This window comes from Quercus robur, chromosome 3, assembly GCF_932294415.1.
Source record: "Quercus robur chromosome 3, dhQueRobu3.1, whole genome shotgun sequence".
Classification (NCBI taxonomy): domain Eukaryota; kingdom Viridiplantae; phylum Streptophyta; class Magnoliopsida; order Fagales; family Fagaceae; genus Quercus; species Quercus robur.
The window spans coordinates 31,468,365-31,485,820 of NC_065536.1; the positions used below are offsets into that span (position 1 = coordinate 31,468,365).

At 44.0% G+C, this 17,456-nt stretch overlaps 1 protein-coding gene across 1 annotated transcript; it reads right to left on the bottom strand.

Moving 5' to 3' along the window:
- Window positions 1-2,109: 2,109 nt before the first annotated feature.
- Window positions 2,110-16,862, bottom strand: LOC126719522 (uncharacterized). Its single transcript, XM_050422064.1, has 2 exons — window positions 16,413-16,862; window positions 2,110-2,440 (listed from the first exon to the last, which is right to left on the bottom strand). The coding sequence occupies exons 1-2, from the start codon at window positions 16,860-16,862 to the stop codon at window positions 2,294-2,296; spliced, it is 597 nt and encodes a 198-aa protein (XP_050278021.1). The 3' UTR covers window positions 2,110-2,293.
- Between the last annotated feature and the right edge of the window lie 594 nt (window positions 16,863-17,456).

Here is a 17,456-nt window from a genome sequence, read left to right on the forward strand (position 1 = left end):
CTGGACTTTAGGTAGTATGAGTCGCCAAGCTTATGACATTCATAAAGATGAACCACGTCGTGCCATGAAAGGCCGAGGTTCATCTGGTTGTTTAAGGCGTCGGCATACCCCAGGATCCGGAACAGGTTCGCGGTGCATTGGTGGGGGGCCAATCTATGACCACGTAGGTAGTCCCTAGTTATTCTCCCCATTGGAATCGTCATTCCTCCTTCCACGAAGGCTATCATTGGAATTGCGACTTCCCCTGTTCTCCTCTTGAACAAAATGTCCTCTTGGTGGCAATACTGTAAACCTACCTCCGGTGGAATACGATACTTCGCCCTGAAACCCGCCATACCGGCCGGAGAGTCTACCATTTTTTCAAGCCTACCCATCCCCTCTAATCCTAGACAACGTGAAGGCAGTTTGTCTAATGAAGAATAACGAAGAAGAAGCGCGCACTTACGGGTAAGAAACTCGACGGAATCTTCAAGAGAATGGCGGCGAAGGTAAGAACGGGCTGAAGGAGAAGGCTCTGAGACGTTCTGAATACTGGAGTGTTCGTCAAAAGTGAGGAATGAACGCCTTCAAAACCTTATATACTTAGAGGGAGTTGGACAGACATACTCCCATCTAGAGCAAATGAAACGTTGTCCACCGTTGATCCGGTCTCCAACCGTTGGATTGAAAGAGTGTAAAACTCCAAAAAGCTGCAATTACTTTCCCCCGGGTCATTAAACGCCTTCAGCATTAATGAGGCGCGTGAGGGCACGCCCCCGCACGTGTGAAGCAGGAATCCACAACGAACTGTCCAGTAGGCATTAAAATCCCGTCTTTCCTCCTCGGACCAAGAAGAAAAAGCCGAAATTTTGAGGGGCTATTGTGGGGGTAAAAATTCGCCAGTCAACGTTGGGCCATGGTACTTGTACGAAGCCCAACCACAATAGGAAGCGAAGACACGGGCAGAGGACCCCCCAGCCCAATCATGTTGGGCCGGGCTTGCTTAAGGGGCGTCCGAGGAGGAGTACCTCCTCGGACGCACCAAACGGGAGTCCGATTCACATCCTTTACATGGTGAAAGGTCATCCAAAATCAAGGGAAAATGAAGGACATTCAGGGGGCAACCACAACTGCCGCATTAAATGCAAAGAAGTTACTTTTCCAGCCGCATTAATGTGGAAAGGACAGGAGAACAGTATTATCTTGGCCAGTGCAACTCACAGAAAAGAAGGAGGATGTCCTATGAGACAGACACTCAAGTAGAGGCCCAGATGATTAACAAGTGTAGGGTCATTATCGTTCGAAGGATGCTATATAAGAGAAGAAAATCCCCATGACTGGGGGGGGGGGGAAAGAGAGAGGAGTTCTGTAAAAAAAGCATAAGATACAGCCCCACGAACTGTTATCCCAGGAAGCTTAATGGAATATCCCCACGTTCAAATGGTTGCATGGCTTACTTATAACTACGTTTACTCTGTCAAGACCTAGTTCTGTGACCCACTCTCTACAAATTCATTGTTGAGGGTCTTTTGGGCCAGAATCGCTTGCCTGCTAGACCTGGGCCCCAAAAACAGCCCTTACAGTTTGCATGTGTCATTTTTAAATTAAGACATCGACATGTGTCAACATGCGATTGACTTAGAGAATTTCCATTAGTCTCTAAATAACAATAATTAGACCTACTAAATAGCACATGGCACTTTTTAGTTATATTATAATGTAGACTAAATTACATTTTTGACCCTTAAAAGTTATAATTATCTCAGTCCATTAAGTTTTAGAAAATTTAGTATATTTTCTATTTACTTTATGAAAATACTATGTAAATTCTTTAGATTTTTATAATCGATTTTCCTTTATATATATATATATATATTAAAAAACCAATCTATTATTTACATTTTAATAACTAATAAATGACCCCAGGTCCAACTCAAAACTTGAACTCTTCCTTAATTTTCCAAGATCTTTTTTTACTGTTGAGATTTTAAGACATAAAATTATTTTTTTATTTTTTATTTTTTATTTTTTATCTTATGACTTAAGAATAAAAGATAGAAATACAACATTGCTTCCAAAACCATGAGATAAGAAATAGAATACATGCATAAGAAAGTAAAAGAGGGATTGGTCTAGGAAGCATGTGCAATGCACCTTTCAAAAGTTAGGGATTAGAATTGTACTCTACTGTCCTCTGACCTTGGTGGTTCTAGTGATATGAACTGGAGTTGAGGAACGTAAACGGTAGTTCTTTTTGTAACACAAATATGCACAATGCTGACCATCTGCTTAAATGTGTTCACAAATGGAGCTTTCATTCACAATGTAGGTTATATCGGTCCGCTAAGCGACGAGCAGTTCCATCAACCATGATGTTGTCTATCACTTCATGCTTCTTGTAATTTGTGTTGAGAATATCTTGCTGATACTTTGCAAGACTCTCTTCTTCTTGCAGTTGTTGCTACAACAAGAAATTCATCTAATAAGTTAAACATTAAAGAACTAGTCTTATGCTTATTTTGAGGAAAATTATTTTCAACACTTTTATGTTGTTTCTCTTTTCTAGTCGAGTTAGGATCATGTTCCTAGTTGATCTCTGTTGAGGTCTAAAAAAATTCACAGTAAAATAAGCCCAAGAAAGAATAAGCTAAGCCCAAGAACGAGTAAGTTAAGCCCAAAAGAAAAAAAAAAGAAGAGACCAAGTCCAAAGGGATTATACAAAAGGCCCTGAGGATCCCGAAGCCCAGAAAAGGAAAAGCAACCAAAGAAGAAAAAGAGAGAACATCACAGCAAAATACAAGGCGCAAGGATCCTCGGGCACCATCAACAAGCGCGAAGAAAAAAGAAGACCAGGACAGATCGATAGAAAGAAAAACAAAGAAAAAAAACAAAAGGACGCAAGCGACCGTTCATGGCACAGACAGAAAAGGCGTCGGGGAACCAAAACAAGGAAGAAGAATGTTAACAAAAGCGATTTCAAAAGAGCAGAACAGGATTCCGCCCAAATAGGAAAGAAACGGAAAAGTAAAAGACACCAGAAGTGAGGATGCCGAGAAGGGCATACCTCAGCACGCCCCAAAGAGGATGGCCAACCAGAAGCTTTCAAAGGAACCAGAACCAAGAGAAGGAAAGAATGAGTGAAAACGGAAAAGGGGACTTACCGAGATGATGAAGACAGAACGAACTCTGTTTGCAAAAGACCAAAACAGGGGAACCAACGGTTCCCCAAGACGCCCAGAAAACTCCACTATAAAAGGAGAGGATGGGTTGTGAAGAAAACGGCAAGAAAAAAGGGGAAAAGAAACACAATAGAAAGAAAAGATTCTCTAGAAAATTATCAGAAAGTTTAGGCAGAAAGAAAATATCAAGGGAAAACAAATACTGCTTCCCGATATCCTGTAAAAGCAACTATGGCACATACTCGGATCCAACGAGAATCAAACTTCGCAAGTTTTGAAGGCTGAAATAGCCATTCAAGGCTGCAATTTTTGAGCTTGATTGGACCTTGTATCACGTCCTAGTAAGCTTGTTGTGATCGAATAGACAATGCTTTAATTAAATATTGTTCCCGGGATCCCCACAGTACTTCTCTTTTATCGTCTTGTTAATCCTGCTTTTTCTTTTTTCTGAGTTTATGTTGTTAATTTCTGGCACTCCTCGATATCCCTGTTTGTCATCTTTTTTTGTTAGGAGCATTTCTCTGTATTCACTTGATTCTTAAATAGCCATTTAGTTGCGGTGAGTCAAGGCCCAGTCCATCAAATCCCCTCTTTCTTTTTCATTCAGGCTCGGGATCCTTGGGCCTGAGTATCCCAAAAAAGACACTTTCACATTTTGGCGACTCCACTGGGGACTGGGCAAAGAAGAAAGAAGAAACAATCCCTTCACAGAGAATGCCTCCAAGACAAAGAAACAGCAAAGGAACCAATGTGCCACCTACGGCCTCTGAACCTGTAGGAGAAAACGAGGAAGTCTCCAGGCAAGGAGGTGGGATACCCTTGGTGGAACAGGAGGTTGTGTCGGAACAAAGACACGCAAGACAGGAACCAGACCTAATGGCCAGGATGACAGCAATGTTAAAGGATTTGGAGCAAGAAGTTCGTCTTCTTAAAGAAGGCAGGACACAGGAAGTCAGAGACAACATTCCCCCTACTGGCCACCAAGATGGGACCCAGCCAGAAGGAGGGTCAGCAGTAGGAGGAAGAGCCAACCCTCAGTATTTGACACTGGCAGACGTCAATGCCCTCTTGGAGCAAGAAAGGGAAAAACTCTCAGGGATCCCCAAGCAATTCTCTCGGGATCCCCCGTTCCCTCCAGAACTCCTTGGCAAACCATATCCTAAGGGATACGAACCCCCAAAGTTCCATCCTTTTGATGGGAGGAATGGAAGTGCCGTGGAACATGTGAGCAGGTTTGTCCACACTATGGGCCCTTATGCAGGAGATAAAGAATTATGTCTAAGGGAATTTGCCAAATCTTTGGTAGATAGGGCATACACCTGGTACACCACGCTGAGACCCGGGTCCATCAAGACCTGGGATGAGATGATGGAAAAATTCTGCGCCAAATATTACCCTGGTGAAGACAAAATCACTTTCCAGAACCTGCAGATGGTGAGGCAGAGACCTGGAGAAGATCCTGTTCAGTTTATTAAAAGATTCGAAGATGTGTCTCTAGACTGCTATGGAGACCATGAAGAAAAGGAGCTCGTGGAAACCTGCATAGCCAACATGCTTTTCGACTACAGGCTCAACCTTGAAAATTTATGTATCACACAGTTTGCTGATCTGCTGCAAAGAACCAGAAGGACGGCGCAAACCATGAGAACCAAAAGGCTGCCCGCATCCCAAGCTATGACAGCATCAACAGGAGAAAAAAGGAAAAGACCAGACGGGAAGGTGTTTGAAGAACCACCAGTGATCCCATGCACAGCTGAGGAATTAAGCCATGTCCTAGACAAATGGATTGGAGATGGGGTTGTTAGGCCATTCACTGTGTCCAGGCCACCAACCGAAGAAGAAAGGAAGAATCCTTTATTTTGCAGAATCCATAACTATGTAAAGCACTCCACTAAGGACTGCTGGACCCTTCGTAGACTATTCCACAAAAAATTGAGAGAAGGAACCCTGGAGCTCACCCAGAAAGAACCAGAAGTGCAGAGGAACCCCTTACCTAACCACAAAGGAAAAGGGGTGGTAGCAGTGGTAATACACGGGAACCCAGCAGAGGCAGGAGAATCTGAAGGATCCTTCCACCCGAGTACAGTCAAGACCCTCCAAAAGAATCCTAAGTTCAGGTCACTATTCAATCAATTAGGATTCGGACCAGAGGCAAGAAGAGTGGCTACAGAGTCTCTCATGAGTATAGCAGCAGATTCAGGGATGGAATGTTTTACAGCCGAGTCACATGCTAGCCGCGCTTTCCTGGAGACAACCAATGCAATAACTTTCACTGATGAGGACATGGAGATTGAGCACCCAGACCACCGTAGACCCCTTTATTTAATGGCCACCATAAACGGTGTTCAAGTCAGGAGAGCATTGGTGGATACAGGGGCATCACTCAACCTCATAGCCTTGAGTACCTTGGAAGCTGTTGGCTTAGCTGACAGAAGGATCCTGGGGACCCCCATGGAGATAACAGGATTTGGAGGATCGGTGGAAGCAACAGAAGGATACGTACAGCTAGCCTTAAGGGTAGGGCCAATAGTAGCTTTGACAAGGTTTCATGTGATTAATGCAGAAGTTTCTTATCACGTGCTGCTGGGACGCCCGTGGCTTCACAAACATCGCCTTATTCCATCCACGTTCCATCAATGCATTAAAGGGAGACTGAATGGGAGGCCCATAAGGATCCCTGCCAATCATAATCCTTTCAGCCAGGGAGAAGTAAACTTTGCAGAAACGATGTTTTATGATGAGTTGGAGCCAGATGATGAGAACCCCACCCCAGGGACCCCGGGGGCACCTATCCTAGAAGAAGAAGAAGGAGGAAGAGGCACCCGTGACCTGAGAAACCTTTTAGAAAGAAAAAGATAAAAGAGGGAGCCCAGCTCTTCAGGATCCCGAGAATGTGTGGTGGTACGGGAACCTGGGGGAAGGCTAATTTATCGTTTGTGAAGGTGCGCGGGACCCGAATGCATTGTGCAGGAAGGTCCCGGACCACCAAGCTGCATGATGGCCCAAGAAGAAATCCCAGAAGAACCAGTTAAGGAGGCCCAGATTCAGCCCGAGGAAGAACTGAAGGAAGTAGACCTGGGAACAGAACCAGGATCCCGGAAACCTGTTTTCATTAGCAGTCAATTGGTGGCTCAAGAAAGAGAGCAACTGGTAACCTTACTTCAAAAATACAGAGATGTGTTTGCATGGACTTATGATGAGATGCCTGGTCTAGACCCGGAGTTGGTAGTCCATTCTCTTAATGTGGAACCAGGGGTGAGGCCAGTAGTCCAATCAGCCAGGGTCTTTCACACTGAGGTAGAAGCTCAAATAGTCCAAGAAGTCAAGAAATTACTAACAGCTGGTTTTATCAAACCCATCCAACACCCAAAATGGCTTTCCAACATTGTACCTGTGAAGAAGAAGAATGGTCAAATCCGCTGCTGTGTAGACTTTCGCAACTTGAACAAGGCATGTCCTAAAGATGAGTTCCCCTTGCCCAATATCGATCTCCTTGTAGATTCAGCTGCAGGAAACTCAATGTTCTCGTTTATGGACGGGTACAGTGGATACAATCAAATTCGCATGGCAGCCAAAGATGCAGAGAAGACGGCATTCAGAACTCCGATTGGGAACTTTTACTACACTGTAATGCCCTTTGGCCTCAAAAATGCGGGGGCTACGTATCAACGGACCATGACAGCCATTTTCCATGACATGATGCATGAGGAGATGGAAGATTATGTAGACGATATTGTGGTCAAGTCAAAAACCAGAACAGGACATTTCCAAGTACTTGAGCAGGTCTTTGAAAGATGCAGGAAATACAAGTTACGTATGAACCCCATGAAGTGCGCCTTTGGAGTGTCTGCTGGAAAGTTCCTTGGGTTCCTGGTACATCACAAAGGCATAAGCGTGGATCCAGCCAAGGCCACAGCTATTGCCACGATGAGAAGACCAACTACTGTTAGAGAACTCAAAAGCTTCCTGGGAAGAGTCTCATATATCAGGAGGTTTGTGCCTGGTTTAGCCTCAGCTACGGCAGGCTTATCAAAATTACTGAAAAAGGGAAATGAATTCACCTGGGGAACAGAGCAGCAGGAAGCTTTTCAAAGAATTCAGAGCATTATGAACCATCTGCCCACCCTCCAGGCACCAGTACGTGGGCGACCTCTGTTGCTATACTTAGCATCGAACTCTCAGGCAATAGGAGCCCTGCTGGCACAAGAAGATGACCAAGGAAATGAGCAGCCCATATACTATGTAAGCAGAACACTCAAGGATACCGAAACCAGGTACCCCAGAATAGAGAAAGCCTGCCTAGTAATCGTTTATGCATCCCAAAGATTGAAGAGGTACTTCTCAGCTCACCAAATCCTCTTGGTAACCAAGTCACACCCTATAAAAGCACTACTGCACCAGCCCCTCCTCACGGGAAGGATGGCACAATGGCTAGTATTGCTCTCACAATATGATATAGGCACAAGAACTCCCAAGGCTGTAAAGAGCCAGGCCATAGCAGATTTGCTAGCTCAATTCCCAGGGAAGGAAGAAGGCCCACTGAGCGAAGAAATCCCTGGTGAGGTAGCAGTGATGGAGATCCCGGGAAAGAAATGGACCATGAGGTTCGACGGATCGGCTACAGCAACTTCAAATGGGGTAGGAATTGTGCTAAGCTGTGAAAATGGGGATGTCATGACCCTGTCTTTTAAGCTTGGTTTCTCGTGTTCTAATAATGCAGCTGAGTATGAGGCATACTTGACTGGGTTGGCTATAGCACTCAGCATAGGAGTAAAACACATGAGAGTGCTGGGGGATTCTAATCTTGTAGTCTCCCAAGTGAAAGGTGACTTTGCATTACGGGAACAAAGCTTAGCAGCCTACAGAACTTGGGCACAAAGACTGGAAATGGAGTTTCAAACCTTCAGCATAGAATACACTCAAAGATGCGAAAACAAGTTCGCAGATGCTCTCGCCACCCTGGGATCCCAAATACCGTTTGATGGGAGAGATACACTGATAAAAATAGGAAGGCAGGAACATTCTATTGTGAGGATCCTCCAAGGAATGTACCCAGGGGAATCCAAACAGTGGGACTGGAGGGACGAAGTCAAAGAAAGGATGAAAGAAGTAAACCCAAGAGGGAACATCAAAGAGCTAATGGATTACACTCAGATAGAAGGAGAATTGTACAGAAGACTGCCAGGAGGAATACTGTCCAGATGTATCACCGAGAAGGAAGGAAAGTTGAAATTAGAAGAATTACACGCCCAAACATGTGGAGTTGCAGAAAAAATTAGCCTATACAGGGGAAATGCAAAGAATGTCGCTTGGCAATCGATAAAGAAGAAAGCTACGCTGTGTTTGTTATAGAAGATTGGCGGGTTCCTTTCATGGGATACCTGGCTCAGGGTATCCTGCCAACCGACAAGGAGCTGGCCCATAAGCTCAAGAAACTGGCGTGCAGGTATTTCTTGCAGAATGATATTTTGTTCAAAAAAGGATACCACGGGGATCCCCTCAGGTGCCTAGGACCAAAGGAAGCTAGAGAAGTGGTCAGAGAAGTGCACTCTGGAGATTGCGGAAGTCACCCAGGAAAGAGAAGGCTGCACAAGCAGTTACTGTTGTTGGGGTATTACTGGCCAACGATGAAAAGAGACTCTGAGGAGCTGGTCAGAACATGTCATGCTTGTCAAGTCCTAGGAGATGCGATTCACACTCACCCAAATGTCCTACAGGATATGACGACACCATGGCCTTTTCATACTTGGGGGCTTGATCTCATAGGACCCATAAACCCTCCATCCAATGGTTATATATGGATCCTGGCAGCCACGGAGTACTTTACAAAATGGGTAGAGGCCATCCCTTTGAAAAAAGCTACTGGAGCAACTGTAGCAAATTTCATTCGAGACCACATCATCACAAGGTTCGGGATCCCCAGAAGACTTATCAGCGACAATGGAACCCCATTCATAAACAAAGATGTGAAGGGATTAGCTGAAGCATACCACATCAAGCATAGAAGATCTACCCCATACTACCCACAAGGAAACGGCCAAGCTGAAGCTACTAACAGGGTAATATTAAAAATCCTTAAGAAAATGAAGCATGAGTATGGAGGAAAATGGAGTGACCATCTGGCAGATGTGCTTTGGGCATGTAGGAGCTCTGTAAAGACAGCCACAGGATTCTCCCCGTTCTCCCTGGTTTATGGAACAGAGGCCATCAGTCCTGTGGAGTTAATCATTCCTACACCAAGGGTAGTTCTTGAGGAAAATCAGGGAGAAAGTGAAGATGCAAGCAACAAAAAGAGATTAGTAGATCTGGAAGGAGTAGAAGAAGAAAGAGAACTGGCCAAGAAAAGGAGTCAAAGATACCAGCAAAGAATGACTAGAGCATATGCACAAGCAGTACGCCCAAGAGTGTTCACCAAAGGGCAACTAGTGCTAAGGATGGCGGAGCACGTGAGGAGGAACCTGCCAGGGCCTTCCAAGTTCACACCAAAATGGGAAGGACCCTACATCATCAATGAAGCTCATGAAAGTGGATATTATTACCTTGCCAAAGAGGATGGGACAGTCCTGACAGAACCCATAAACGGGAAATGGCTGAAGCAATATTATGCATGAGGACAAGGGGATTCCCAGTACCTCGGGATCCTTTCACCAACTTCACCATCTGCTAAGTTTCCTTTTAATTTATCTTTTATTTTTCAGCTTTTATCAAGAATTCTGGCTTAAGATAATTTTGTTCAGGAACATGTGATAGATTGACACTTTGTGGTCAATGCTGCACCAAAAGACTTTTGCTTTGTTCCAAAAAAAAGATGATTATGTTTTAACGAAATTCCTGTTTCTTCAAAGTTTAAGTTTTTCTTATTGCAAAGACCAAATGTGGAAAAATTTAAGGGAGGATACCTGAGTCAAAAAAAAAAGAGGAGAATATGTAATACCCCTTTTTTCATATGGCCCAGGATCCACCTCACCAATAATTTCAGATATCCCGCAAACAGTTCCAAGTGCATAGGTTTAGGATCACAGAATAAAAAAAATATATCTAGGATACCTAGCCTAGCACTTGGCAAAAAAGGGAACCTGTCAAAAGTTCATGAACTGGGACCGTATCTCAAAAAATAAATAATGCATAGAGAAGGATACTAGTGTACCCAGTTCAGTACTTGCACAATAAATCACCAGGTACCTGGACCAGAACTTACAGTGAAGCCTGTGGGAACCATGGTCCAGGACTCAGGAAAGAAAAGAATCACAAGAAAGTAAAGACAATATATATACATCCAAGAAAAAAGGCAGATTCACATACCAAGAAATAAGAAGCAGTTTTGAAGCACAAAAGAGAAAGAGCAGAGCAATGTTTTAAAAAAAAATTATACAACCCCAAATTGTTCATATGAATAAAAAAAAAGCTAAGGAATAAGGCCGGCCAGCAGAGAAGCATCTGGAGAAATAGCAGGAACAGCCAAAGAAGAAAGGATCCTCTGCCGCTTGACTTTCAAATCTTGTAGAACTTTATGAGCATGAGCCAAAGCTTCCTCAGCAACAGCTATCTCAGTGTCTATGCTCTTGAATGATTGCCTTTGAAACAGCATATGAGCCAGCAGACGCAAGTGATCCAGTAGGAAAGACAAATTAAACTTGGCCTCTAGAAGGTCCTGCACCACACCTCTCCATTCCAGAAGCTTTTCTTCAGACAACGAATCAACAGAGGAATTCTTTAGAGAAATCAACACAGCACACAGCAACTCCATCAGAATATTGCCTAGAAAAATGCCTCCCCTAAAGCCACTGGTAAAATCCCCGTGACTCTTGAGCAGGCTCTCTAGCAGCGGCAAGCCCTCCACAGGAACAGAGAAGCGCAGGAAGTTGCCATAAGAAGACCCAAAGACATGGAAGTGGCTAGCAGGAAGACTGTTGAATTCCAAAAGATCGAAGCGAGCCAGGAAAGAGGAAAGCCTTGAATCAAGATCTGAGGCAGCCACCTTCGAGGCATCCCCCATCACCGCGTCACCACTTGCAGAAACCTGAGGACTTGCAGCCTTTTGTTCTGGATGAGGGTCAGCAACTTCAACAGGTCTCACAATTCCTTCAGGGATAACAGGCTCAGAACCTGCAAAGCCTGTATCAATATTCAAAAAAAAAACGGAAGAAAAAAAAAAGGGGGAAGAACAGATTTAGAAGAAGCAAGCCGATTCCAGTTTCTTGAGGCAGAACCTCTTCTTCTTGATCTTCTGACGTCCTCGAAGATTCTGGGAAAGAACATAAGGCAAGTTGAAGAAAAGGTGAAGGACCGATGGCAAATTGGCTAAAGGAAGGGATAGATGCAGAGGGCTTCGCCATATATAAAAAAAAAAAAGAAAGGGGAGAAAGAAAAAGGAAAACACGATGGAACAGCCTGCACTCACCTTCTGAGCTCTCTGATTCTAAAGAAGAAGCAACACTATGAGCAGGTTTCTCACTGGTTTGACCTAAAAGGAAAAGAAGGAACTCAAGAGAAACTGGGAAAGAGAGTGAAACATAACGTTATTTCAAAAGAAAAACAAGTTTTACCTGTTTGTTTGGATAAAGGAGTGTCTCCCAAAGCATCTTTATCTGACGAGGACAGAGGAAACACAGTCTTGATAGGACTAGGAGTGCGTTCAAGATGGGGACTCTGAGATGATGGGATCCTAGGAGCTTTGGGATCCTGAGAGTCCTGGGAACCTTGCATCTGCTGCCCAATTCCATCAGCAGGGTCATCAGTAGGGGGCTCCTCCCCCATAACAGGAAAAACGACAGAAAGAGCTGTGATAGTTTCCTCCCCCAAAACCTTGCCAGTCACAGGAGGGGATACCTCCACCTAAAGAAAGGAGAAGCAGAGAAGACAATACTAAGTAAAAAAAAAGAAAGGAAAACAGCAAGAATACTAGCAACACAGAAAGAACAGAAGAAGGGGGAACACACGTACCACGTCGTCTCCAGAAGATTGACTTTTACCCTTCTTATAATCAGACTTGCGCTTAGACTGCAAAGAAAATCACCACTCGTCAGCAAAGATAGAAAAATGAATGCAACCAAAAAAAAAAAAGAGAGAAGAAGGAAAGAAGTCTTGCCCTTCTCTCTCTCTCTACAGATTCTCTGGAAGTCTTTTGCCTACTACGAGTACGCCCAGAGGGTCCTAAAGGAGGCTGGGATACCAAACCAGAGGATCCTAAAGAACCATGGACTGAAGCAGTCACAGGAACCTGGGGAAAAGAGGACTCTACCTTGGTCTTCTTCCGGGTCCTTGAAACTAAAGGTTCCTTGACATCCTTGCCTTCGTGAGATGCCAAGTGTACTTGAGATTTCCCCGTTTTCCTTCTTTTTGCTTCAGAGCCTATCTCCTCACCCCCTGCACTTTCGCCAACATCAGCAGCTTTCATTTTCTTCAACTTAACATCCTTACCTTTAGCAGTAGCAGCACTAATTGTCTCTGTTGCACCCTTTTTGATGGGTACCCCAAAGGAGGTACCAATGATAAGACTATCACCCAGCCAGGCCTCAGGAAGATCCTGTCCATAAGTCACCCAACCTCCCTTGGAGGAATGCCACTCTGCGAACCCAGTCTTGCTGCTTGCAGCAGCAGAAACAATCCCAGCAGTAGGAAGGGATAAACGTCTATTAGCTGTCGGAGCAGAAACAATGCTAGAGTTCGGGACTTCCCGAATTGTACCAGTGCCAACATAGTCAACAAAAGATTTCTGTACTCTTCTCCAATAACCGGTATAGCCATTGGAAGCAAAGACTCCTCTCTGGGAGTTAGGCACCACGAACTGGGGGCTCCTCCGAAACCAATAAGAAAAGGCCTGCAGCCTCAAGAAAGGATCCAAGGAAGGAAGGGATGGCACCACATCCTTGAAAACTGGCGGGATATCTTGATCAAAACCAAACTGTCGAAGCACCCGGTGTGCTGAATAATGAGTGTACTTTGGGCCACTTTAAGAAGGCACGGGAAGCCAGGAGGGGCTAATGCAGGCAAGATAAGCCAGACTGCCCTCATCGCCACGGCGCAAGTCGAAGGTATTACCTGTTGAAGATAAAAAAGAAGACAACACAGAATCACACGCAAAGCCAGGACCAAACTCACGAGGGGATCTCCAACATAAGCTCCCTGCTTGGTCAAACAACTCCACAAGGTTGAGGCCACCACCTTTTAAGCTAATCCAACGGAAAATAATGGGAAAGGCATCAGTAGAATTGCCACAAAGACCCTTCACTATGTCGGGGGATCCTTGGAACTTGTCCTTCACAAACTTCAAATTTCTACACTTAGCCAAGGTAGCTGCGGAACGATCCCACATGAAAATCTGAAGAATGGCACAGTGAAGGGATGAAGTAATCACATAGCAAGAGTCACCCTCAGCCTCATCTCCGTGAAGCTGGTCCAGTTGAGAATAAACGTGACCCAAAAACAGAGGGGCCAAAGGATATTGGGTACCTCGAGCCAATTTGATTGCCAACGGAAAAAGTGAAGACTTGACTCCGTACCCAGGGAACTCACTAAACAAAAATTTACTAAGCCAGAAGGCCAGGAAACCGGCCCACCTCACTTCTTTATCCTTTTCACGAGAGAGGGTCATCACCCATCTCCCCATCCTAGCCGGCTTACCACCAGGAGAGGCGGAGCGACCACCAAAATGACCAAACAATTTCTCTTCTACCACAAGATCCTCACTAGAAAGATCAATATCAAAGGGATTCTCTTCACCAAACACCGGGAGGAGGAAGTTATTAACCACGTCCTCCAAGGTGATTGTCAATTCACCAGTAGAAAAGAAAAAAGTATGAAGGGAAGGACACCAACGACGTACCAGATGCCTGAGCCCTTTGGCGTCTCTGAAACCCTCAAGGTTTCTGGAAATAGCCACTGCCTTTAGGATGCCGGCGCGCTCCAAACGACCCACAAACTCAGCATCAGACAGTTCCTTGTCTACCCATATGGGCCAACCCTGAATCTTCCCCGCCACAAAATCGAAGAAAATAGGAACCGCCTCTCGGATTCCTTGTCTGATCTGGAGATCAAAAATCTCTCTAGGGTCAGGAACCTGGACGGAACCGGCGAAACCCGCTTGGCCAGAAAATAGCCAAACGTGAGGGGATGGAGGAGCCTCACCATGAGAAATATGAGGAAAAAATAAACTGGGAGCATACCAAGGATCCCGTAGAGGAAAGGCTGGACGCGCAACAACCTCATGAGAATCGCTTGGAGCAGAACCAGAAGAACCTTCACCCTCAGAAGGACTGGGAGTACGCTCTCTCCTTTTCCGAGAAGAAGAAGAAGCCATGGAAACTCACACTGTGAGAAGGAAAGAAATTGAAGGTGCAAAAAAAGGAAGACCAAAGTAACGGAGAAGAAGAGAAAAGAAAGAGAAAACACAGAGAGCGAAATAACCCAGAGAAGCAAAGTGATAAGATGAAACGGCTACAATAAAGGCGCAAATAGCAGTTAGGGAAAACAGTTTATGAAAAGACGCGCCAGTTGCCAAAGAATTTAATTTGAAGTAGGAATTACAGCAGTTATTAATGAGGAGTAACGGGAAACGAGGAAAGTGGGTAGAGGAGTTTCACCTCAAATACCCAACTGCCACGTCCCGTATAAAGAGGAAGCTGCGAAAGAATAAGGGAATACAACACGCAAAAAAAGAGAGAAAGAGAGGTGACTAGAAGCAGCAGAAAAGAGCCGGGATCCCAAGTAAATAGGAAGGGAACCCAGTAGAAGTTGAAAAGAGGGATACCACAAAAACCTAAGGAAACCTAAATCACTCATGCGTGGGCTTCAGGCAACCCACGAGCTCGGGGGGCTAAATGTTGAGGTCTAAAAAAATTCACAGTAAAATAAGCCCAAGAAAGAATAAGCTAAGCCCAAGAACGAGTAAGTTAAGCCCAAAAGAAAAAAAAAAGAAGAGACCAAGTCCAAAGGGATTATACAAAAGGCCCTGAGGATCCCGAAGCCCAGAAAAGGAAAAGCAACCAAAGAAGAAAAAGAGAGAACATCACAGCAAAATACAAGGCGCAAGGATCCTCGGGCACCATCAACAAGCGCGAAGAAAAAAGAAGACCAGGACAGATCGATAGAAAGAAAAACAAAGAAAAAAAACAAAAGGACGCAAGCGACCCTTCATGGCACAGATAGAAAAGGCGTCGGGGAACCAAAACAAGGAAGAAGAATGTTAACAAAAGCGATTTCAAAAGAGCAGAACAGGATTCCGCCCAAATAGGAAAGAAACGGAAAAGTAAAAGACACCAGAAGTGAGGATGCCGAGAAGGGCATACCTCAGCACGCCCCAAAGAGGATGGCCAACCAGAAGCTTTCAAAGGAACCAGAACCAAGAGAAGGAAAGAATGAGTGAAAACGGAAAAGGGGACTTACCGAGATGATGAAGACAGAACGAACTCTGTTTGCAAAAGACCAAAACAGGGGAACCAACGGTTCCCCAAGACGCCCAGAAAACTCCACTATAAAAGGAGAGGATGGGTTGTGAAGAAAACGGCAAGAAAAAAGGGGAAAAGAAACACAATAGAAAGAAAAGATTCTCTAGAAAATTATCAGAAAGTTTAGGCAGAAAGAAAATATCAAGGGAAAACAAATACTGCTTCCCGATATCCTGTAAAAGCAACTATGGCACATACTCGGATCCAACGAGAATCAAACTTCGCAAGTTTTGAAGGCTGAAATAGCCATTCAAGGCTGCAATTTTTGAGCTTGATTGGACCTTGTATCACGTCCTAGTAAGCTTGTTGTGATCGAATAGACAATGCTTTAATTAAATATTGTTCCCGGGATCCCCACAGTACTTCTCTTTTATCGTCTTGTTAATCCTGCTTTTTCTTTTTTCTGAGTTTACGTTGTTAATTTCTGGCACTCCTCGATATCCCTGTTTGTCATCTTTTTTTGTCAGGAGCATTTCTCTGTATTCACTTGATTCTTAAACAGCCATTTAGCTGCGGTGAGTCAAGGCCCAGTCCATCAAATCCCCTCTTTCTTTTTCATTCAGGCTCGGGATCCTTGGGCCTGAGTATCCCGAAAAAGACACTCTCACAATCTCTAGAAAGCAAAAGTTACTTTGAGAGGTTTTCTCTATTTTCTTTACCTACTAAGCCTCGGGTTCTTGTTGTAGTTGTTTTGTGTTACAGATTTTGCTTTTACATACCTATGCTGCATTATAGATTAAATATCTGCCCCACAAAATCATGTAATAAAACAAAATGCAATGAATAACATCAAATCAATGAAAATTACCTTTAGTAAGAATGCAGATTGAGCAGCATTTAACTTGGTAAGGTCCTTAATTTTCTGTGCAACCTTAAAATCAGGATCATTTTCATCCAACCATTGGCACTGTATTGTTCTACCAGGCATTTTCGGGCGATCATCAAACATATTCACTTCTGCAGGAAGAGCCCTCACCGGCCTTGGCATCCCAGACACCATAAAATAATGGTGGGAGGTCATAGATACAACAGCTTCAGCTTGCATTAAGTCCTCCATCTCCACCAATGCGCATTGCGGGATGTTCCTTGGTTCGATGTAATTTGGAATGAAATGAACACTCTTCACATTCCCAAACTGATTAAGAGCAGATCTCACCACTGGTTCAGTGATATGTGGTGAGAGGTTATCAAGATAAACCGTTCGCTTCACTTCCTCTTCAAACGCAGCAGAATCAGCTTGGGTTGATGGTGATGCCATTAAGGTTCTGGAACATAGAGAGCCGGAGCTGATTAGCTGCGTTTGAAAAGAAGATGAAGTCACAAGTCTTGGAACACACACAGCCAGAGCTTTGGTGAAGAGAAAGGAGACAATAGCTGAATATCAACTGGTAATTTTATATTATAGTTTGGCATATATAAAGAAAAACAATTCGGCATACATATGCTAAGATAGAACCGTCAAGTTAGCCACAATCATATCATATTTGAACGAGCTACCTTGGCGTTAGTTTTAGACCTTCAACCCACGGAATACAAGGGGTGTTGCCAAATATGCATTCCTTGACCATTTCCAACTAATAAACCTCCACCTTATTAAGTGATGGTATCTCTCTACTGCTCATAATAGTATAATACTCTATCAAACCCAAGAAGGAGATTTGGTCTTTTTTCCATTAGTATATCTTCTGCACTACTATATTTAACTAGTAGTTGTTAAATAACAAATTGTTTTAAAAGTGTAAGCTATTAGGAAATTGTGAATTTAATCACTTAACCATTTAAAAAAAAAACCTTTCTTATGTGTGGACTTAAACTTCCGCTTAACAAGTGAGGCCCAATACGTGAGACTTTT

Bases quoted from the DNA above. Each gene is read 5' to 3' on its own strand.
- LOC126719522 (XM_050422064.1), bottom strand. From the start codon at position 16,862: ATGGCATCACCATCAACCCAAGCTGATTCTGCTGCGTTTGAAGAGGAA. The intron at 2,441-16,412 runs GTAATTTTCATT...TTCTTGTTGTAG, and splicing joins AATCTGCATTCTTACTAAAG to CAACAACTGCAAGAAGAAGA.